The 25193-nt window shown below is 40.3% G+C and overlaps 1 protein-coding gene across 1 annotated transcript in view; it reads right to left on the bottom strand.

Moving 5' to 3' along the window:
• The window catches only part of LOC145999600 (F-box/LRR-repeat protein 16), a 375020-nt gene extending 351037 nt beyond the window's left edge, over positions 1 to 23983 (bottom strand). The window contains exon 1 of the mRNA XM_083136648.1: positions 22619 to 23983. Coding sequence (XP_082992774.1) covers positions 22619 to 23672 — 1054 coding nt within the window. The 5' untranslated portion in view covers positions 23673 to 23983. The remainder of the gene's footprint in view (positions 1 to 22618) is intronic.
• Positions 23984 to 25193: the final 1210 nt, after the last annotated feature.

The following is a 25193-nucleotide window of genomic DNA, read 5'->3' as shown; positions in this document are numbered from 1 at the left end:
CGGCACTGGACCTACAGTTTAAAGTGGGATCCGAACCACCATGTGCCTCCACCGGGTATCGAATCCGGGACCCCTTGATTACAAGGCGGCGACATTATCACTACACCCTGTCATGAAAAGTGAACGAATATTCGACATTTCAAGAATAAAGTTAATGAATTTATTTTAGGGAATGTGACGTAGTGAATGAAAATATCAAACAACAGTTCTCTAGAAACATCATTTCTCAGTGCTCACGTCAAATCTGAACATTTGCTGTTTACCGGTTCTAGAGATAATTGTGACCAAATTTACCCCGTAAGTTTACACTGTGTCCATAACAGTGAGGAAAATAGTGAAATCTTCACCAGGGTTTATAAGATCACCTTGAAACAATATAAAAAGAAACATACGTTTCGACAAATTAAATAACCATAAGAGGTCCGGAAGGGTGGTCATAGCCCCGCTTGGAAAACTAATGTAAAAAAAATGTATTGCACATTTATTTCAGTCACAGTGATATGCATTATGTAAAACTGATGATGATTACGCGTAACATTACTACAGAGTCGATGCAAGAACGCGATAGTTTAAAACTTAACGAGCGTTTTGTGAGAGGGTAAATAAATACCTGGCTTTCTCCCTCTGGATTGATTGATTGATTTTCAGGTGTCTGAACAAAATAACAAATATAAAATTCTTGACTTTTTTCTTAACATTTTTTTATTAACCTTTAGTTAATCGACCCCTGCTTAGATAAGTTGGAAATTAGCAAATAAGAAAATATGTTTTGATTAATAAAGAACTCCTATCAAAAGTCCGGTTATGATTAAATCTGAAACTGTTCTTTAACAAGAGCTGGTGCTTTAAGTCCACTTTATGCACAGTAAGGCTAATCGGGACTGGACCTACAGTTTAAAGTTGGATCCGAACCACCGTGTGCCTCCACCGGGTATCGAACTTCTTTAACAAGAGATTTAGACTGTATATCAATGCATATAAACGTTAATGATTCAGACTTCATCCTGGATGGGGAATGGTCACATTACTTTAGTTAATATTCGTACAAAACTTCACACATACAAGAATGTAATTCTTAAGAAAGAAAGCTGAACAAATCTTAACCAATACAATTTTAGATTTTCAAATATTCATAAATAACTGCCAGGGAAAACTAATATGATAGGATAGGAGTAGACCTGAAAGATAATATAGAAACAGTTATCACTAGGGCCCAGGACTTTATGTTATAACATATTTTCCATTTCGCTTCGGATCTTATTATTGGGGTGAGATCTTTACATATCTGATGAAAATCAGCCGAAATAGACAAATTTGACAAAGCCTGTATAATTTCGTAATTCTCTCGCACATAATCGGTTATCTCATATTTTTTCTCTTCGTAGCTTTAGCACAACGGATAGTTCATATTGTCGATGGCAGGAAGAAAGGTGCCGTCTTTTTTTAGTACAGAACAATAATACCCCACTTTTTTTTTATCCCGCCGACAATTGATAGCCATGCAAACATTATTGAGGCAAAATGTTCTCTCTCATTGTTGCACGGGAAGTGAAGAAGTTTCGTTCTCATTTCTTTGCCTTTTTCGCTTTTCACAAAAATCAGTCAAAAGTTAAAATAACATTCGGTACATTACAGCCCCTATTCTACTCTATCGGGTATGGGAGAAATTCGAGAGTACTGTTGTGCATATTTTTGGCTTTACTGGGAATATTTCTGCACTTTTCTGACATATTTGTAACTTTTCATGACATATTTTTCAATTTATATGACATAATTACATACATATTTTACAGTTTTATAGGACATTAAGTCCCGGGCACTATCACTCAGTCCACTGCTTATCATCATTTTGCAGGCTAGCGAAGCTCTGCCATCTGGCTCATAGACAGTATAGGCTTCTGTGGGGCTCATGTTGTGTCATCCACCCAGTCGCCCTGCCCACAGAGGATTATACAGGAAAGGAGTTTGACATTTGAATGTATTTGGAAAGTGTCGCCCCCTACACCCCAAACGTCGCTCATACGACCGCTTCGTTTCCACCGTTTATTGTGTTAAAGCGGTGCATTTGCTTCTTTCGAACCGACGACCACGGCGCTTTCAAAGAGGACAATCCGGAATAGAACGGTCCACCATCGAAAATCGGTGCCACCACAATCTGCAGCCGCGGTGACCAATTGCAAGGGGGAGCCGTGGGTCTCCCAGCGCCGGATTTGGATGACGGTAAATATATCTCGCTTGACAGAATCCTCTGTGGTGAGATCGATAAAGTGAAGGTCACAAAGAACGAGGATTTCCCGAAGAAAGCGTCGATGGGACGGGAGATCTCTCTCGCTCTGTCCGCTCCAGAAAGGAGCGAGAAGAAACCGCTTCCAAGGCTGCTGGTTACTATTATTTTTTATTATTATCTCAATAGGGTTACAATTAAGCCATACAACATTTCATTTAGAACAATATTAATACAAATAATGACTTGGTGCCCTATGTGGTAAAAAATATACAAAAGCTACATCTAAAGAAAATTAGATGAATGTACATGAGTATACAGTATAAAGTGTTCTATAGTAGCAATGAAATAAAGAAAGTTTGAGAGTTATACACATTTAGAAGAAAGGAAAATGTAAGGGTGTGTGAATTTGGGTATGAGTGTGTATGACATTAATGTTCGAGTACATGGATGAAAATTTTAAAGCATATGTGTGTGGTGGGAATGGTGGTGGGGGGGGGGGGTGAAGCACTGAAAATAATGTTACTGGAGTTAGAATTTATATGCATGTGAACGTAGAAGACGACAGAACTGCTCTTTGCTGGTACTGAGTTGGACCTTCGTCGGGAGTGAATTCCACGTTACCGCTGCTAAGTACGAGAAGGACTTCTGGCCAGTTGCATGTATACTACGAGGGGAGGCTCAAAAAGTTCTCGGCCCGATATCTCTCGCTCCAAAATACAGGGTGATACAAAAGTCTCTTGACATTTCTTGTTCTTTTTTCTTTGTATCTTTTATATTTTAATTTCGTCTTTGTGCTGTTTGTTTCCTTTGGTTTATGTACGTACATGAGAGCATGAGTTACATGCAGGCCCGTACCCAGGGGAGGAGCCACGGAGGCAATGCTCTACCCCTCGAGCTATGAAATATTTAAATGTGAACCTATAAAAAGCTACGAAAATAACTTCGACGATTTTTCAAACTTGTAAAAAAAAATATGTTTTGTCCTTGCATAATTGAATGGGTTTGTTTTGGAGAGAGGCAAATTCCAGAAGTGTGCAGTCTACTAGAAATTTTTCTAACCATTGATGCATGTCTACCAGACGTCCCGCTTTAGGCAGTCCCTGGACCCCACCGAAAGACTTACCAGGTAAATGATGAAAATATACTTGTTTAGCGTTTGTTGTATAATTATGGGTTATTTTTTTCCGCCGAACTTATTGGAAGGCAAGGATTATATTGGGATCATACGGCTTTGAATGACAGTAGCAAAGAAGATTTATGCACGCTACTACTTATGCAGAAAATATTAATCAGAAACTTTGCTTTTCATCAATTGCATCTAACATCCTTTTTTGCTATTCAATAAATATTCAATTCATTGTCATTTTGACATTAATTTTCTTACCTGTACAGTTGTTCTTATACAAATTTTGGCGGTCTTAACTGTGCGTAAGCTAGATAATGAATACATACTCGTATAATACAGAATTAATTAATGTACGAATTATGAATAATCTATAAATTACATTAACGTATTAATTTTAGGAAGGGGAGGCAAACTTTAGCCTTATTTTCAAAGAATGGTCCTTCTCAACCGAATGAAAGTCATTTCATGTTCCTGGGTGCATTACATTATAGAATATGTGAAAAACTCCCCATTTTTTGATTTTTTCATTGAAAGTTGGGGCTGCGGACCACCCAACCCCTCTTATTGGCTTTGGCGTTTTCATTCCTGCACGTTTGCATGCCCTGATGTTCTAGCTGCAAAACAAAAGTTACCCGAAGTAGATTGCTCAAATAGTCTCCGAGACATAACGTTTTTCTGAAATAAGTGTAAAATTTAAAAATCGCGCGCAAAGGCGGCGGCCAGAGAGAGGCTACATGCGAAAACCCGCTCGGCCGACTAAAGGTTAAATATTGCGATATAAGGGGAGTGTGCAAACACAGTTTCTTAATTCTTCCGTTTGGAAAATATTTCGGTGGAAGGTTGAAGGAGAGGATTTAAGTTAGCAAGAAATCCGACACTGTATTTACTCATTGGATTTTAAGACGAGGACTTTGGCACTGGATTCGCCAAAACAGCAGCTGATCTCCGCTGGCTCCCGACACGATGCATCTCGCTGTGATCTTTGCGCTAGAAACAATTACGCGGGGCCAAGATGTGCGCAGTGATCCGAGGCATTGCATTGCCGAGGGATCTTCAAGTTAAGCCCAGGAATTTGGTTGGCTCAGGCTATTTGCTCAGAGAGACTGCAGCAGCCCTGTGTACTCATCTAGCAGCTATTGTCCTGTGTAGTTTAGTCTCTCGCATAACGGGGTCGGCTTATGCACTGTTTGCCTGCATTTCGAGATATATCCCTCTTCTTCTTTCTATATAGACCTGTTCTCTTCCACGTCTCTTACATTATTCTATTTTTTTAATGTTTCTTCACTTCTCTCCCCTTGCATCGCGCTTTCTCTCTCTATCTATCCATCCTTTGCATCTATGCCGTCTTCCTTTCATCTCTCTTATTTCCTACTCTCTTCAGCCATTGATTAATTAAAGTATAGGCCACATAAATCACACCTCATAAATAAATTAAAAATGATCTCCCGTTGTCAAAAGATATCGACCTTTGATGTTGGTCCTACACTGAAGTTGAGCAGTGGCAGAAGTCTGTATTTATCAGAAGAACCAATCTTCTTGAGAACAACTTTATTCTCAACTGTTCATAAAACTCCCCACACAATGTACACAGTACGCGAGATTTGTGTTTTAAGTTTGTATCAAGATGCAGGGATTCAAATTCTAGTTGCAGGTCTGTATTAAAACTATTATGCACATACACTTCTTGGCCATTCTTAATCATTGCTCTACATACAGGGTGATTGAGAATTCCTATTACACACTTCTAGGGGTTGTAGGGGGGACTTAGTAGATCAAGTTCTGATAAGGAACCCATGACTGGAAACGTACCGTTTTGGTACTACACAGATGACAAGATCACATAATTTCACATCTTCCGCTTTACCAACTACTTGGCCACCACGATCGCCGGATCTAACTCCTCTTGATTTTTTCGTATGAGGCCACATGAAGAGTCTTGTTTATGAGACTCCTGTAGTGCACGAGTTCTGGCTACAGCAGACACAAGGTATATTTGAGCGTGTGCATGCAAACATCCTTCGGAGGTAACACTGTTTGCAACGAACTTCAGGGTCGCCACATCGAGCAGCTCTTGTAGTGACGCAGATAAAGTGGGACATGTGAAATTATGCGATCTTGTCATCTGTGTAGTACCAAAACGGTACGTTCCTAGGCATGGGTTCCTTATCAAAACTTGATCTATTACGTCCCCTCTACAACCCCTAGAAGTTTGTAATAGGAATTCTGAATCACCCTGTATAACAGAACACACACAAAGCAATAAAACTCGTTATAGTCGACACGCTAGCTACGTTAACGACCGGCTGGCTTTGAAGTTGACGGAACGCGCCCTTGGCTCACGGACTCCACGTGGAGTAGACAAGCACAATGACAGCTGCGCCCATTGGCTGAAGGTTGAGTGTCATTGGACGAAAACAACTCGCACGCTCTTTATCCCCACCCACGTTTGTGGCGGCCGCTTTCTTTGTTCTTCGAAGTTAACGAAGTAAACGAGTGGACTATACAAGAGCTATCATAAACAGTAAACTGCTGTCTGCTCGAACATTCTCGACAATAATGGAAAATTTTGATTGTTATGAAGTGCTTGAAACACAGTCCAGCTGTTTTGCCATGACGCTAGTTTAAAAATTCCATCAACATTTTTTTAGCATGAAATATATCTCAAATTGATATTTGCTTTCCAAGATAACTCACAGACTTTTCTAAAACGGGACAAATAGTGTTTTTTTCAATCATATCGACGGGACGACCGGAACACGCCTCTGAAACGGGATTGTCCCGTTCAAAACGGGACATTTATCTCCCTTTCTGTCTTTTAAGCCCGAATCACACGGAACTGGATATCCAGTAGGTATGCCCTAGTTGGCGCTGGACTGGCTACCCATTTGCTACTTTTCGGCTCACACGATATTTGTTACCAGTACTTGTCGATAGACTTTTGTTCCCATAAGACATTGTGCAGAGCAGACAATCTGTAATGATGGACGAGCAATTTGAAGAATGTTGTAGGAGAATTACTGCTTTGTGCTTTTAATAAAAAATTAAAAAAGAAAAGTATTGAGAAAAATTGGCTCGAAAAAAATATGGTAATCAAAACGTACCGAACAAGCTTTTTAATGAACTCTGGTATGCATATTCATACACGAGATTCGCAGGATTACTTAAAAATAATAATAATAATAATAATAATAATAATAAATAAATTAAAACAAACATTTAATGTAACAATAAGGATTTTCATTTTCGGCTAATCATACCTAAATATTAATGAACTGAACACGAATGTACTGCGCGTCATATCTCTACTTATTTTTATCGGGAAACTAACAAAAAAAAGGCTAACACTCGGAAACCACAGACAAGAAACTATCCTTTTGCAAACTCACGGATTAACTTAACATGGCCAAACTTTGCTCTGATTGGCTGTTCCACATAATCCAGTCGAGGAAAGCCAGTAGCAATTAGAAAATGGCCTATTCCTCAAAACAAGTCAATCAACCAGGCAGCCAGCCACTTAGCGCCAACTAACTTGAATCCACTCCCCTGTGATTCGGCCTTTATACCTCTTTCTCCCTGTATGTATGTGCATGCGTCTCTGTTTTACAGTAAAACCTCGTTAATCCAGACCCCGATAAGCCGGACTTCGCTTAATACAGGCAAAATGCAAGGTATTAAATGTGGTTAGAAGTCAACAACAGAACTTCCCAAAGAAAAGGCAGTCAACCACTGATGAAATTCTGTTTCCTGCAGACTTTGTACTGTACTGTATAGCCCTTTAAATATCACCACAATAAACGTGTTTTGTTGCTATCAACGGAGCTTTAATGCACTTTCTACTGTTCTTTTAGGTTAATCCGGACTTTCGTTAAACCGGCCAACTTATCCCCCATTAGTCCGGATTAACGAGGTTTTACTGTAGTTCCATCCGTTTCTCTTACTCTATCCCGGGAATCTCTGGAGCAGGCCAACGAAAACAAGTCTTCTGCACAAGTAGTGACTAGAGTGCTCGACCGATGAACGTATGAGAGGGAAAGTGAGTGCATGGAGAGGAAAATGCGACTGTGGCTACAAGATGTTAGGAGCATCGTGTGCTGCTTCGTTACTCCCACAGGAACTTTCCCCCTTCTCTACCTTCTGCTCAACATATTCCAGGGAGAGAGTATATCTCTCACACTTCCCCTCTCCAAAGGCTTGTTTTACATCCACTTTATGCAGATTGGCTAATCAAGACCGGACCTACGGTTCAAGTTGGAGATCCGAACTACTATGCTGTGTGCTTCCACCGGGGATATGAACCGGGACGTTTTGATTACAAGGCGACAGCATTTTCACTACTCCATTGGAGTCAGCCTTCGTGGCGCAGTAGTTAGAACCGCGCGCTACGACACCAGGGGTCCCGGGTTCGAATCCAGGCCAGGATTCGAACCTGTCATCAGTGTCATCATATCATCACTCAATCTTCGCGATTAGCCAAAAGTTCATTTCGCAAGACTACAAAGGAACTCCAAATAATGTATTCATCTTTGCCTCACACACAAGAAGAAAATGCTCTCATAATACGGTATGCGCCAAAATATACAGTACTGAAACTCGCGCACCTCGAACGCGCATGTGCGTTTGTCGATGGGACATAGCTCCAGCCGCTCGTGTTCTCAGTAGTGAAAAGGAAGTTATAACTCGCTAACAGTGTGTATGTTAGTGTTTCTTTCAGGATAAATAAACTCACAGATGACAACAATGTAATGCTCGTCTTTTAATTTCAGTACTGTATATTTTGGCCATACTGTATTTGTGGACCACCTTCACAATGTCTGATTAGCAATAATATATTTCCGAAAAAAAAATCAGGATTACCCATTGGCACACATCAGTGTACCATTTCAATGAACACGAAAATAATAAAGGAGAAACTGTGTTGCTTTTCTAGTACAATTATCGCTCTAGAAAGAAGAGTTACAGTGAAGAATCCTTGTTCCATTGTTACTATACAAGACGAGGAATTCCGCATTCTTGGAGAAGCCATACAACGCATACTTCTAATATGTTAACATAGCTGTTGCAGAATCCTAGCGGCGAACAGAGCAATGACTTACGTATTGTCAGTCGCAGAAGTTTCATAAGATTACGCGGCTTAGAAAGTGGGTCAGAGTCATGTTTTTGGAAGTCATTGCCAGACGTCTTACTTTCTACCTGATACACGCGCCGCATTCCAATAGACACGTAAGGTGCTATCATTTCAAAGCAGTGTTGTCAACTGCAGGGGCAAAAATATTGCTGAAACTGCGTACCACAATAGCTACGCATATTCGGATAAAACGTGCATTTATTGTACTGTCTATTAAAGTTTTGAAACACACAATGTAAATGATGTTTCAAAACTTGTCAGGTGCTAAAAATATGCTTATTAAGCAGGAAAAGGTACTTAATAATTATTGATGCTTTCTTTGTCAGTGGCGAACCTAAAGGGGGATCAGGGTGAACCACAGTCTCTCGTGTTCCTCAGTTTTCATGGAAAAAAAATCGTTCGACTTTCAATACATAACGGCATCGTTATTACCATACACAATATTCTGTGTTAACTTTCGAAGTTCGGAGAATGTTTTTGTGTACCTCCCCATCTATCACTCTGCACCCCCTTCTCACCGCTACCACCTTCTAAAACTTACTTGGTGTCGCTATTGTTCGTAACCGTTCTCTTTCTTGTATGTAACACAGTAAATTACGAGATTTAGGCCTTCCATCTGTCCCTATCCTGAGCAAGATATATATATACTCTTTTCGATCCCTACCGATTTCCTTTAGGTCCATCTCAACATTGTCCCTCCATCTTCGTCTTGGCCTTCCTACAGGTCTCTTACCATCAGGTTTCCCAACAAGAATCCTGTGAACTCCTCTTTCCTCTCCCATTCGTAACACAGAGCCCACCTAAGTCTTCTTGATTTAATCATTCTACTAATATCTGGACATGAATATAAATTATGTAGTTCTAAATTATGTAACCTTCTCCACTCACCTGTCTCCTCATCCCTTTTAGGTCCAAATATTTTCCTAAGGATCTTATTTACAAATAATCTCAATTTATGTTTCTCTTTCAATGTAAGGGACCAAGTTTCACACCCATATAATACTACATGCAAAATTACTGTTTTGTATATTTTAACTTTTAGTTTCTTAGATATTAAACGAGAAGACAAACGTTTATGAAGAGAGAAGTAACATGCATTTCCTGAATTACGCCTACTTTTTATTTCCTCTTTAATATAATTCATTGCTTTTCATAGCTTCATGATTTTTTTCCGTCTAATGTATATCAAAGCAAATAGGCATCAGTAATTAAGTAACACGGGACTTCCACGTGACCAAATGATTGGAACTCTCTCGTTTGGTGCGAGCGAACCCCGATTCGATTCCCGGTGAGAACCCCCGGTGTTGACCCAGCGTCGTGCGAACAATTGAGAGAGCTACATGCGGTCGCCAGAATAACAGCGAAATGGATTAAGCGCGAAACTGAAATTTTCGCGCTTAATCCTTTCGCTCTTATTTCCTTCGCTCTAATTCCTTTTGCGCTTATTCTGGTGTTCTAATTTGGTTTCGCAATTCATCCCTCTCGCGTTTAATCCTGTTACATTTCGCGGTTAATCCCTTTAGCGGTTATTCCACCACCCAGCTGCTTGAAAAGAAGTTACAGGCTCCTGTCTCGACAGCCAGAAACCAGCGTCGATGGGACTCGAAGCGCTGACCAAGCATCGTCGCTTGGCACCATCTAACCTTAAAAATACTAAGAGTAGACAGCAAAGAAAATGACCACAAAATTCACTCACGGTACTTTCGCAACTGGAAAAATCTCCAGACTTGGACATTTGCCGAGACAGTTGGCAACCCTGTTTCGGAGGAAGACCAGCCGGTACGCACGCACAGCTTTCGGCTTCGCAATAGAGAAAGTAGGCAGAAATTAATTAAGTCTTTCCGCTGGCTGAACTTACTGGCCTTTATCAAACTATGGCACGCGAAGCATACAAAATACAGACATACTGTTTAAATAAATAAATAAATAAATAAATAAATTTGTTTGCTCGAGGAGTAAGATTCAGAATAAATGTTTCATTTTGAAAAGTTTGCTTCAAGTCTAATGTGCAGATAGGATAGAGTTTAAAGCGTTGTCCGTAATCACTATGTAATGTGCCTCCATCAGGAATCGAACCCCGACCTCCTGATTACAAGCTCAACCTTTATTTAACGATTAAGCATGCTAACGTTTCTCGCCCGAGCTCAAGTTTATTTAGCACGACCATTTCCTTGTTTTTAAAAAAAAATGCTGAAAAAAATGTTCTGTTGATTGGAATTTCTACTGGCAGTACCGGGTACTTAATTCAACCCTTAATATTGAAGACGAAATATCTGCTTGAAACTACCATACTTTCATATATATATATATATATTCAGTTCAGAAAGGAAGCAAGAAGGTTCTCCCACGATCCTTAAATTAGTAGCCTTAAAAATGATAACTGCACAAACATGATGTATTGCTTCACACATTTAGATGCTAATAACTGTTTAAGAAATGGAGGGGGAGAGAGAAAAAAATAATGTTTTCTCGAAGAAAGAACAATAGATTAACATTGGTACTGTTTATGGTTACGACTTCAGGAGGTACTTTCTGACCCCCCCCCCCAGTCAGCAAGAGGAGCCAAAATTGTATTGTATATATACAGGGTGTATCATAAGTAATAGCGCAAACTGACACAGTTGAAACTACACGATAATAGAAGCAAAAAAGTCTCAGTAAACATGGGTCTGCAAACGAGCCGTTTTCGAGATAATTGCGAATGTGTGATTACAAGCCGCCACTGACTTCATTATTTGTAAACGTCGTCCTAGTTGGTAAAATGCTTATAATGTGTGCGAATGTGTGGTTACAAGCCGTCACTGATTGCATTTTGTAAACACCGAGTGCTTTACTCCTTGCGCGTTCCGAGGTTTGCTCTTTGTTTACAAAACATAACATTTCCGAGAGGTGGCGTTGTAATCAAACAGGATGAATACAATCAGTACAGAGAATTGTGCATGCTTGTGACCAATTCCGAAATGAACCGGGGGTGTTCGAAAGAATTCGAAACTCAATGCGGAATCGCGTACAGTATTGCATCCAGATGGAAGGACGACACTTTGAACACCTCCTTTAACAGGTACGAGTGTACAGTAATTCTAACATGTAACATAGTAACGTTTGTTAAAGTAAGTAGGGTGTTCAATAAAAGCAATGAGATCTGCAATGACTTTTCCTATTGAGTCATTCCATGCGAAATCAACACAGCCTTTGACCTGACCATCTCCGATTTTCATGAAATTTGGGGAGTTGAAACTATGCATGGAACTTAGTAACTATGAAAATTGTTAGTCTCGTGCGTCTTGTAATTGTTAAATTATTCAAGATCAAAGTTCGCAAAAATTGCCCTTTTTGAGCCCGCTTAGCTATACTAAATGTGCTGTAACTCCGCCACTATTTCGCCAAGAAACCTCAAATAAAGCTTATTGTACAGGGAATTGAACAAGTTTTCCAGTGATATATAACAAGCCCACCTTTGAATTAAAATTTAATTTTGTCACGTGACCTTGACATTTGACCTTGAATATCTCAAAACATGTCATCACCAAAAATCGTGGAAAAAATATATTTGGTCCCTCATGCCATACTCTAAAACATATCAAAAAATTATTCTGGGACTGCAATGGGATCAGAAGACACAAAATAATATGTTTAACTATGTGACTGATAAAAGCTTCATTACATGAACTACGACGAGTCAAATGTCCCTTAACACCCCCTACAAAATGTAAAGGAGTTATCCTGGTCATGATAGAAATATGTTAGGCACAGGGAGATCTCTAGCTGTGTGTGTCAAGCGCAGGTCAGGCATATTGTTGACCGCCATATTGAATTCAACGCAAACATTTCAAAGGAAAGTGGGTGATGTGAAATATCAAATCAGGCTAGAATTTCACGAGAAATGAAGCGGCGAAAGTTTTTCCAACTTATTTTTAGGCAGCAAAACGTTATAGGCATATCTTTCACTTACGATATATACACATTATAGTGTTTTCAATATTCCTGTGAGCACACTTGTTGACGTCTCTCACACTCACATAGAACATTTGGCAATGTAGCAGGTGCAACATCATCGCAAGCAGCAACTATGCCTTCTCTCAGATGGTCAATATCAGGGACTTTTAGTGCATGCACCATTCTCTTCAAATGTTTCTGAAGGTAAAAGTCCTCCTAAGATGTTAGATCTGGGGAATGTGCAGGCCTTTTAATAGATCCCCATCTGCCCATCAATCTACCTAGAAATTTACCATGAAGACATTTCCACAGGGAGATCTCTAGCTGTGTGTGTCAAGCGCAGGTCCGGCATATTGTTGACCGCCATATTTAATTCAACGCAAACATTTCAAAGGAAAGTGGGTGATGTGAAATATCAAATCAGCCTAGAATTTCACGAGAAATGAAGCGGCGAAGGTTTTTCCAAAGTATATTTAACCAGAAAAAAAATTACTGCATAATTGTAATCATTTTCCCCTTTTCGAAGTGTTAAAAACAAAGTATTAAGAATGCTCCTAACGGGTTAGGAACTCGTCGAGATCACGCTGACATCTTGGGACAGAAATAAGTATACGCACCATTGCATATGATTTTAATCAGCAACATTCACCAAATACTTGAATAGTGGAGAATATTGAGAAAAGTATCTCAAACAATTACGTGACACTTCCTTTGGAATGAAAAATTCTTCAGTGACGATGCTAATTTTTATGTTCCCGGTAAAGTTAATAAAAATTATACGCAATACCTGTGATTTGATAATCTACAGTAGACAGATCCCAGCCGAATGGTTGTTGCTGGTAAGCTAATGATGTGCTATAGTGTATAGAGAACGGGAATGGTTGGTCATATTCAACAACGGAACCTGAAATGGTGAGGGCTTCTTGGATGTGTTATGTTAAGTGAACAGGTTTTTCATCCTTGCTTACGGGGTATGGCACTTTTCCAGAGTTTTGGAACGGGACAGTGTGTGACCACACTATGTGAACATTTTGGAAATGTCATCATGGTAAATTTCTAGGTAGATTGATGGGCAGATGGGGATCTATTAAAAGGCCTGCACATTCCCCAGATCTAACATCTTAGGAGGACTTTTACCTTCAGAAACATTTGAAGAGAATGGTGCATGCACTAAAAGTCCCTGATATTGACCATCTGAGAGAAGGCATAGTTGCTGCTTGCGATGATGTTGCACCTGCTACATTGCCAAATGTTCTATGTGAGTGTGAGAGACGTCAACAAGTGTGCTCACAGGAATATTGAAAACACTATAATGTGTATATATCGTAAGTGAAAGATATGCCTATAACGTTTTGCTGCCTAAAAATAAGTTGGAAAAACTTTCGCCGCTTCATTTCTCGTGAAATTCTAGCCTGATTTGATATTTCACATCACCCACTTTCCTTTGAAATGTTTGCGTTGAATTCAATATGGCGGTCAACAATATGCCGGACCTGCGCTTGACACACACAGCTAGAGATCTCCCTGTGCCTAACATATTTCTTTCATGACCAGGATAACTCCTTTACATTTTGTAGGGGGTGTTAAGGGACATTTGACTCGTCGCAGTTCATGTAATGAAGCTTTTATCAGTCACATAGTTAAACATATTATTTTGTGTCTTCTGATCCCATTGCAGTCCCAGAATAATTTTTTGATATGTTTTAGAGTATGGCATGAGGGACCAAATATATTTTTTCCACGATTTTAGGTGATGACATGTTTTGAGATATTCAAGGTCAAAAGTCAAGGTCACGTGACAAAATTAAATTTTAATTCAAAGGTGGGCTTGTTATATATCACTGGAAAGCTTGTTCAATTCCCTGTACAATAAGCTTTATTTGAGCTTTCTAGGCGAAATAGTGGCGGAGTTACAGCACATTTAGTATAGCTAAGCGGGCCCAAAAAGGGCAATTTCTGCTAACTTTGACCTTGAATAATTTAACAATTACAAGACGTTCGAGACTAACAATTTTCATAGTTACTAAGTTCCATGCATAGTTTCAACTCCCCAAATTTCATGAAAATCGGAGATGGTCAGGTTAAAAATTGCACATATCTGTGTTGATTTGGCATGGAATGACTCTATTGTATTATTAGCATTTTACCAACTAGGACGACGTTTACGAACAATGAAGTCAGTGGCGGCTTGTAATCACACATTCGCGATTATCTCGAAAACGGCTCGTTTGCAGACCCATGATTACTGAGACTATTTTGCTTCTATTACTTATAATACACCTTGTATATATAATATTGTTAATGGTAAGCTTGCCCCCTCTCCATGTATTTCAAGTTGGCGCTAATGGTAGTAGTGAATGTGGGTATAAAAAAAATATTTCAAACTAGTTATCACTTTACAGACACCCTGGTAGAGAATCCCATTACCTGTATTACCATAAGGGGTTACATCTTGTAATGAATCATTTTTTGTTTTGAAAATTATTCCGTGATACGTATTAGTCAAATAAGCTACTTATGGAACAATATTCAAAGCACGAAAGCGGTACAGTGTTTATATCACACTGTTAAAAATGACGTAGTCAATATTAACTAAATGTAAACTTTTTTGGCATTCTTGCATATTTGGCATTATACGAAATTGATTGGTTGATTGATTTGGTGTATTTTACTTCGTTCTTCTGCCACTTTGACTAATCGCGAAGATGAGGATGAGTGATGACATGATTAAATTGATGAAGGGACGCTCACAAAGAACATCCATGCCCAACCCTGGGCCTCTTGTGTAGCGCGGGGTATGGCGTAAAACTAACGGCTTTTCATGCAACCACTAGTGAGTTAGTGTTGAACATTACGGTGTTACGGTAAGAGGGATACAGACGATGGCTACATGCTGGTTGTCACTTGTGAACACTCCATTACGTTACAAGAGATTACTTCGCATTCATTTTTGATGAAATCCTTTTAAGAGTGTACATTGACCTCTCTTTGGTTACTAAATACTTATCGGGAGATTTATTTCGAAAGTCTTGCAAGTCTTGTAAGTCTTACAATTTATAATTGTAATTCTTTTTAAGATCATTCTAATATATCATAATAACGGTAACACTGGTAAGCCTTGTTTCCATAAAAGCTGACCAAGGCAGAATTTATTGTATTATTAAATTAACACACTATAAACGTGACGTTTTAAACTATAGCAAAGTCTTCCTCAGACTCTGAACCAAACTAAAATGTAATTTGTTTATAGTGTGTTACTTTGTAATAAATTCCGCCTTGATTAGCTTTCTGAGTGTTTCATCATAATAAACATAAATATTTATTTCCCGAACTGCTATACACAGTACAGTACATGGAATTCCGCAGGATTTTTTCCAGGGAGGGGCAAGGAAGGTATTTTTTCCAGGGGGGGCAACATGGCATATTTTCCCCAATAATAGTGTTCATCCCTCAAAAAAAATTGCTTAAATTTGAATTTATCATGTTCGTGCAATAATTAACACACATTATTGTGTCTGAAATTAAATTATATGTGTGAAATATGTAATTTTTGGTTGACTTTCGTTTTCCAGGGGGGCACGGCCTCCCCTTGCCCCCCTTCCGGACGCCCGTGACAGTATATATTACAGAATTGCATGTGTGTTCATTCAAATTATCCGTATGCAACTGCGAGAATGAAATGTCAATAGTAGGAAATTTAGACACGTGGACAATCATAATTAACAGACTCTTCAATAAAAAAAAAAAAACATTTCCCCCTCAATCATATATGTATTCGTGTCTAAAACAAGCTACCTAAAATAAACAGTGCAACACCTATTGCGCTTTTTCCTTCTTTTACCTATCTTCAGTTGACTTAGTTAACTAAGAATGGACTTGAGGATGGTTTTTCTGGACGTTTTCTATTTCTTTCTGGCCTGGGGCAACAAAGCTGTCACACGATCCTGAAGTAAGGAAACTGGAGTTTTATCCTGAATTCAGGACTGATATAAGTACCGTCTGAGACTGAATTATCTTCAAGAGATCCACTGACATACCTTAATAGGTTGTGTCAACTAACACCGTTTCAAGATAGGGAGTGTTTGTTCTCTCGTTTTCACGTGAACTATGTTTTTATTAGGTCCAAATTCCAAATAAGAACAAACTCGGCAGCAAGAAAACACTAAGAATTGTACTATGAACCACTTACTCAGAAACCCTCAGTAAAAGTGCACGCATGGGTGAAATACCACTTCAATGCAAGAGAACTTACATGAGACAATCGAAACGCCCTCTGGAGAAGAGAAAAGAGGACCGCAAGAAAACGAACACAATGAGAAATGGGAAAATTGAAGTAGAAAAATATGTGTGGAATGAATCCCTTAGAATACAGAAGAGCAACATAACCTTGCATCACAAAGAACCAAACTGGAGGCAACGAAAAATCAAAGAAGCAACATACAAGAGTCGTTCAAGGTTGACCGGGACATTTATTTCTAAACAGGAAATATACATACATAGAAGCACCAAACTATGTCGGTTTTTCAAAGTATTCCCCCTGAACATCCAGACACCGTTGCCGTCGTTGTGGAAGTTCCTTGATGCCTTTGGCGTAGAAAAAAGTAGGTTGGTGTCGTAACCACTGCAGGACAGCGTTCTTGAGTTCCTCATCTGTCTGGAAGTGCATCTCGCCCAAATGCTCTTTAAGTGCCCCAAACAAGTGGAAATCACTGAGGTATAAATCTGGACTGTAAGGACTGTGTGGTAAAACCTCCCAGTGCACGCTGGCCAGTGATGTTTGAGTCAAATGGACGGTGTGGGGCCTGGCATTGTCATGGAGAAGAATGACGTGTTTCGACAACATTCCAGGTCTTTTCTTCCGAACAGCCCCACGTACAGCACCGTGAAGCAGTGTTGAGTAATACTTGGCATTAATTTTGGCACCCTTCTCCACAAAATCCACATGGATAACACCTTTCATGTTCCAGAAGACTGTTCCCAAAATCTTACCGGCAGACGGCAGCGCTTTGCTTTTCTTGGGTGGAGGGGAACTTTTATGACACCATTCGTACACTCTTGCCCGTGACAGTGTTTGTTCACCATACTGTGCTTGCAGTCTACGCCAAATTTGAGCAGGTTTCACCTTCTCCTTCACGAGAAATTTCATTATACACCGCTGTTCCACAGCAACAGATACACTACTTGCCGCCATCTTTGTTTACACTACTGCGCATCCGCCAAATGTGTCGCAAAGGATCATGGTTACTCGCAAGGAATCATGGTCTGTCCTGCCCTAGTAATGCAGCGCTACATTGATTCATTAATATTTTACGCACTAAAGTCCTGGTCAACCTTGAACGACCCTTGTACATATCCCAGACTCGAAACTAAAAAGTCATCCATGTCTAAAGTTCAGGCAAATATGGCTAGCCCTACTCAAGAAGTACAAAGGGTATACGGTAAACAAATTTAAAGGAGCAAAATATTACAGAATTCCTGGGGGAGTTGTGGAGTAGTGGTTAACTGACTGGATCAATAGCTATTCACGGGACGGTCGTACGTTTCACTCTCACCAACGGCAAGAGGAGCAAACAAATTTGAACTCAAGATGGGAGAAGTGCTCTCTAGAAATGCTGCGTTGTGCTAAGGAAAGCGAACACAGTGTCGTTTTCTTAACGTCAGGCAAGTCACATAACACTGTCGAAACACAGGGTTGTATACCGAATAATCTTTCAGTGTGTTCAGGAAATTGTCGTGGTATTATATACGTCAACGATCTCAAAGCCTGCAGTATGAATGTGCAGTCATTTGCAGGGCAAAAGGTACTGGCTTCCTGCGCTGTTACCGATACACTAGTGCCGGCCCCCGTGTCGAAGTGGTTAGCACATCGCGTTACGACGCCAGGGGTCCCGGGTTTGAATCCCGGCCTGGGCATGGATGTGCGTGAGTGTCCATTCATCAATTTCATCATGTAATCACTCATCCCCATCTTCGCAAATTAGCCAAAAGTGGCACAAAGGCGAAGTAAAATAATGCAAATCAATCAATCGATAGGCTACACTAGTGTCATCTGCTTATTGAAAGAATTCTACACACGTTGCTTTTCCATTTGCTTTTACACATTCATTCACGCAGCCGAACGTTAAAATCTTCCGTGCCGCAAACCTGCTGGAATCACTACTAACAAACCTTCCATATCCCACACGCGTTCTACTATGAACCACACAGAGGGATTGACTCTTCCAACAGGGGTGGGATGAAGTTTGGCAACGCTTGGGGCCGGTACGACGACGTGGTTGGGTTTAGCTGACACATCGCCGTATTATCGTCTGCTCTTTTGGCGGGAACTAGAACAGTTATGATCCTCAGTAATAGTTGCTTTTGTGTATGGATCCTTTTCGTCCACATAGTTAGGTTTCACATCTACATTTTTGTATTTGAAGTTTAGACAACTACATTTGAGTCGTTACATAAAGAGAAACATAGATCTGCAAGATATATATATATATGTAAACTCGATTGTATGCCTTATTCGAAGGCTCGCCCAAACCTAATCTACTCATATGTATATTTCTCGTGTGAAAAATTACATCCCACCATTATGTTTACACGAGTAGGTTAGGCAGATCAAGGTTTTGGTTCTTATTATCTGATTTTTATCACGTGGTACATAGAACAAGATTCAAATTCCAAATCTGCACGTCGAGGCCCTTCACAGAGCATAAAATCACGTTTTCAGGCTTCGCCTACATAAGTTTCTGGCCAAGATGTAATTAACGCGCCAAATGTTTACTGGTGTGTGTAAGACTTACACACGTGTGAAGAAACATGAAGACAATTCATGTGTAATTGCTTTACTATTCCTATGTAGGTTAGTATAGAAGACTGAGGGGAAATAAGCGTAACAACGTAAACAGTGTCAAAACATGGTGTTTGCTTCGTAAATATTACTTTTCGATTTATCCATTGGGAGCCAGACATTTTCCTGCATAGCCCATCTAAACCGCAGTGGTCACATGGGTATTGTATCTCACTGCCATCTGGAGTCCCAGTTTCGATTCCCGGGGTAGATTGTAAGTTCTCCAACAATGCCCTGCATAAAGCTGCTCTAGGACTCGCCCAGCCACCTGAGTGCAACCCTGAGCGCCGAAGATGGCCGGAGCATGGTGCCGATCATATTACCTCCAGTATGGTCAGGATTAAGAATGCTTCCAAAGCCGGTATATACAGTCAGCGGCAATAAAAACTGGATACGTACATCCTGAAATTCTCGCTTCCCTGCAAGGCGTTATGTGTGTTGCGGCACTCTAAGGCGGTGGTAGAAGTTGCCAATGAAAATTTGCTATTAAAATTCAGTTTTTATTGGCGGTGACTGTACCTTCATGGTACGGTGCAATGCAAGGGGATAACTTTTAGCTGCAAGCCACGATTATTACATCCAAAAGGTTTTTAGGGGAATCAGGCTGCTGAGAAAGCATTTTGAATGCCGTTAATTATATTGAACTATTTCTTCAAGAAAATAGGACCTGAGTGGAGGAGTTTTGGCCTCCAAGAGACTACGCTTGACGTCACGGACAACAAAACGAAGATTTAATGACTGAAGCAATTTTTGATTGCGTGTACTGTGTAACTCCTATTATTTCGTAAAGTTAGGGAACATATATATTTAAATACTTCTCTGTTCTGTAACTGAGTAAATATAATACGTATCATTAAATACTGCTTATTGTTTCTGTTAATTAAAAAATTCTACAATCTTCTCTGGTTAATATTAAGGCAATATTAAATTTTTGGATTAGCAATTTTGAAAGTTATGTCTCCTGTGATATCTTTTTTTGTTTTCATTGCCTATTATTGTGACTTTTCTAGTATTTTATTTAGTACCTTTGTTTCGTATTTTTGTGTCTTTTTCCTTTCTATTTGTACACATTTTGGTGCCTAGAAATCGAGGTTTTAAAATTAGTACAACTCGTCAATTTAGGTACAGTAGGATGTATAAAAATTGCTCCGAAAATTGTCAATGACTATTTTCAATAATTTTTCTCTTGCATCCTATGTGTTTTTAAGAAATAATTTCTTACGTATGTTGGTACAGATGTTGTCAGCAGCCTGATTGGCTTTTCAATTCTTGAAGCTCTCGGTGCGTAAAGAAAGTATTTTAAATAGTTGTATTTTTTTCAGAATTTGGAATGAGTATGCTAAAAAGTATTTGGTGAGACAGGTCAAAAGTTTAGCGAAACTTTAACCAATAATATTGAAGGACAAGAGCGTACTGACGGGAGGGGCTGATAAGCTTGCAGCCCCATCAAATGAATACGCGAAAAAAGTGAATTTTTGAAACACAGGTGAGAAATTACGTTTCATACTAATATGCGTATATTTCAAAGTACGAAATTAATAACTAGAACATTTCGAATCATTTGCATAATATCTTGTTAACGCAGTGAAAAAGTTATTTTTACTAATTACTTTATACTAACCTATCTACTTGGTTAAGAGTTTGTATTGAAACTTTCTTTGGTGTCCTTTTAATCTTACGCTGTAACTTTACAATAGCCATGAGTAGGGACTTATGTTACAACATATTTTTTAATTGGCTTCGGATCTATTATTGGGGTGAGATCTTTACATATCTGATGAAAATCAGCCGAAATAGACAAACTTGACAAAGCATATTTTGACATATTTCACCAATTTCGCGTTTTTACAACATATTTCTTCAATTTTGTTGTAATAAGACATATTTCTGTATAATTTCGTAATTCTCTAACACATAATCGGTTATTTCATAATTTCTTTCTTCGTAACTTTAGCACAACGGATAGTTCATATTGTCGATGGCAGGATATTGAAATTACGGAGGAAGAAAGGTGCCGTCTTTTCTTAGTACAGAACAATATAATATCCCACTTTTTTTATCCCGCCGACAATTGATAGCCATGCAAACATTATTGAGGCAAAATGTTCTCTCTCATTGTTGCACGGGAAGTAAAGAAGTTTCGTTCTCATTTCTTTGCCTTTTCCGCTTTTCACAAAAATCAGTCAAAAGTAAACATTAGGTACATTACAGCCCCTACTCTACTCTATAGAGTATGGGAGAAATTCAAGAGTACTGTTGTGCATATTTTTGGCTTTACTGGAAATATATCTGCATTTCTGACATATTTGTAATTTTTCATGACATATTTTCCAATTTATATGACATAATTACATACATATTTTACAGTTTTATAGGACATAAAGTCCCGGGCCCTAGTCATGAGTTACCCAAAGAGTTCTGTACTACTGACCTTAGGAGAAGAAAGACAAGGGAAGGTCACCCTCTACAAACATCTCAACATACAAAAAAGCTTGGAAATAGCTTTTACATCAAAATAAAGACTACACATAACACACACACATATTTATACACAGAATGTCACCGTACAACAACCACAAACTTCACACTCCTGTAGAACAAGACGAACAAATTTTCGCAGTAACATGTTACAAAGAAAAGCTGCTCGTTTTGATGATCTCTACGCACTGGTGTACGCATCGGAAAATGATGGGAGTACAGCCCCAAGAAATTTGGAGAAAATCAAAATTTTCAAATGAAAAAGCATTGAAGAGCTCGGGAAAACCAGAAGTTTTAAACGGAAAATCCTCTTAAAATGAATCCGGATAACCATTTTTTACTTTGCATAACGTTTAAAACAGGAGTTAAAATGGTAATTGCGAAATATCTTACTGTGTATTTCGCTCGTTTCCTGGAACGCAGCTAATTATTATCCAATCTTCTCTGAAAAAAGAAACCCTGTATACGCTAGTGTTGTATCGTGACGATTGGGTGCCAAAATTAGGGGGGGAGAGGTGGCAAGGAGAGTTTACTTTCTCTTGGTAAACAAGGCTTAGTAAAATTAAGAGGTCATAGTGCGGAGGGCAAAAAGTGGGAAGCTAGTTCCCCGCCCAATCGCCAACACTGGGGACACCCTGTATATAAGAGCAAATCTATTTGTACCTGAAAACTTTAACAATTATGCTTGCAGTCTATAGTAGACTCCAGATTCAAGACCAAACCACAACGTTCAGTCTTCTCAACTGCTTTTATTATTTCTGGTGTCATTATAGAAGGACCTCAGGGGAATCACTAAATAATAAGCACGTGGAAGTATGGAAAACCTTGCCGTGGCGCACAGAAGGTTTGGCATACTTCCACGTGGTTACGGCGGAGCGTTGTACTCACCGATGTTGACGATGCCGTGGTTGGTGAGCTCCCAGCACGACTGCAGCCGTAGAATGCTGAGGGTGTTGCTCTGCTTGGGGCTGAAGTACCCCAGAGCCGTGTCCGTCACGTGGTACGCCTGCAGGTTGAACTCGTACAGAGACGGCAGCAGCTGGGCTATGGCCCCCACCGCCTCGTCCGCGATGTTGATGCAGTCGGTGATGGTGAGGGACACTATTCGAGGGGTGAGGCACGCCCAGAGTCCAGCCTCGCTCACCTCGTTACAGCTGCTCAACTCCAGCTCGAAGAGGCACTGTAGGTGGTCCAATAGAGTCTCCAGTCCCTTGTCGCTGACGTTGGAGCATCGGAGACTGATAGAATGGACGTGCTTGGAGGAGTGAGGGTAGTTGTTGATGAAGTCGAAGACGTCCTCGTCACTGGCGCCCATCAGGGACACCGTGTCGAACCCGCGACGGTGAAGTGACTGGTAGAAGCGTCTTCGAAGTTCCGTGGTACCCTCGGCACTCTTAGCCCTCAGTTCGCGGCAGTGCAGCACCGGCACCAGCCCGGACCAGAACCGAGGCTGGTACAGCACGTCCCTCCACCGCGTGCACACCTGGGCCAGGGTGCGACGCTCGTGGGGGCTGAAGTAGAGGAAAAACTTCGACAGGAACTTCTCGTCCGTCATGAGTTCGTCCCAGCTGAGGCCCGGCCGCAAGAGAGCCAGGGAAGCTACCGGCGGGACCTTGCGAGTCCCGGACCCGTTCACCGCCGCCACAGACTTCACCTTGCCCGCGAGGTACCGGGTTGGTTTCTCCGGCGGGCTCATCTTGTCCGCCTTGCCCATCGGGAGCCCGTTCTTCCCGGTGACCCCCATGACGCTCCCGTTCCCCCCGCCGGCACCGCCGCAGAAAACATTGGTCACTCTTTCCATGACGCTGGTCTTCCCCATTCCCGACCTCCCGTCGTTCCCGTTTTCCTTGTCCCTGTGCTTGTTCCGCAACCCAAGCCCGTTGATCCTCTTTGACAGCTCGGCACTTGCCCTCTCCACGACCCCCTGTGCCGAAATCGACATTATTCTCCTTTACGCAGTTACGATCCAAAAAAATTTCTCACTATCAAGACGCTTTCTTCTTCATTGATGTCATTTGCCTCCAGGGTACACAAACAAAACACCACAAATTTCACTCGCGCACACAAAAAAATGAACTTGCAACACGTTGCCCGCAGTGCACATGGAACGTACCAGTAACCGCCCCCTTGTCACTACTTTTTTTTCTTTTGTGCAGCGTATGCGAGAATAACCGTTTCCTTCCTTGCACTGTATGTCACAGTCTCTGCCGTACGTTGGCCCGGATACCTCGTACGCACGCACTCCAACTCTCGCGCTTTCCAACCAGCGACTAGTTGTGTCTGGGGGGGAGCGGAGAGGCGAACGTAACGCAGTGTTGCCGCAATACGAGAGCACAATTTCCCTTTCAGTGGGAAAAAAATCCCGTTTTCACCCAGAATTTCCATTCAACTAAAGCGAATTGTGAGTTGGTGTTTTAAGTCCACTTTATACACAGTAAGGCTAATCGGGACTGGACCTAAACTTTGACGTGGGATCCGAATCACTATGTGCCTCCACCGGGACCCCTTGATTACAAGACGGCGACGCTACCACTGCGCCATCGGGAGACGCATTCAACTAAAGCCATGTAATAATAATAATAACAACAACAACAAAGTGAGGGTAATTTCAATAATCATAATACAGTAAAACCTGACCCGATAAGCCGGACTTAGCTTAATCCGGACAGGCAAAAGAAGAAAAAAAAGCAGAATGCAAGGTTTTAAGTCAACAAGAGAACTTCCCATAGAAAAGGCATCAACCACTGATGAAATTCTGTTTCCCGCAGACTTTGTACTGTACTGTATAGTGTATTTAGGCCTATGCCCTTTCAATACACCATAATAAACGTGTTTTGTTGCTATAAACTGAGTTTTAATGCACTTTCTACTGTTCATTTAGGTTATTTCAGTTAATCCGGGTTTTCGTTAAACCTGTCAACTTATCCCGCATTAATCCGGATTAACGAGGTTTTACTGTAATAATAACCACAACAACAATCATAAATAATAATAGTTGTTGTCCTATTATTTTCGTTCCCCCATATAACCGATTCTCTTTGTACAGATACCGGTGCTTAAAAATTGTCATATTAAAAGTTTCTAAAATATATTGAGTAATAGTAGTGTGTTAGCATTTCACTCGAATTATATGCATTCATTTACCGAGATTTATGCTTTAAAATATAGTTATAAAGAATTGACATCTCATGTAGTTTATCGCTTGATGTACAGCATTTATTTACACTTCTACCCGTCGCTATATATACATCTTTCCATAACAAATCCATTATCAACTGCTCCCTGTTGACTTTTGCCCCATAACACAAGACTTTCACTCTACGAGCGCACTATTTACTAGCGCTAACCCGCACCTGCAGATTATCACCCAGAGGACCCTACACTACGGCGCTCACTCTGTGTGTATTTCTATACATCCATAAAAACGGTCTCACTCCATCGGGCCTTGTATCGAAGTCTCTGC

The sequence above is a fragment of the Lepisma saccharinum genome, chromosome 15, assembly GCF_977018435.1.
Source record: "Lepisma saccharinum chromosome 15, izLepSacc3.1, whole genome shotgun sequence".
Lineage (NCBI taxonomy): Eukaryota > Metazoa > Arthropoda > Insecta > Zygentoma > Lepismatidae > Lepisma > Lepisma saccharinum.
This window is presented reverse-complemented; position numbering and strand designations above follow the sequence as displayed.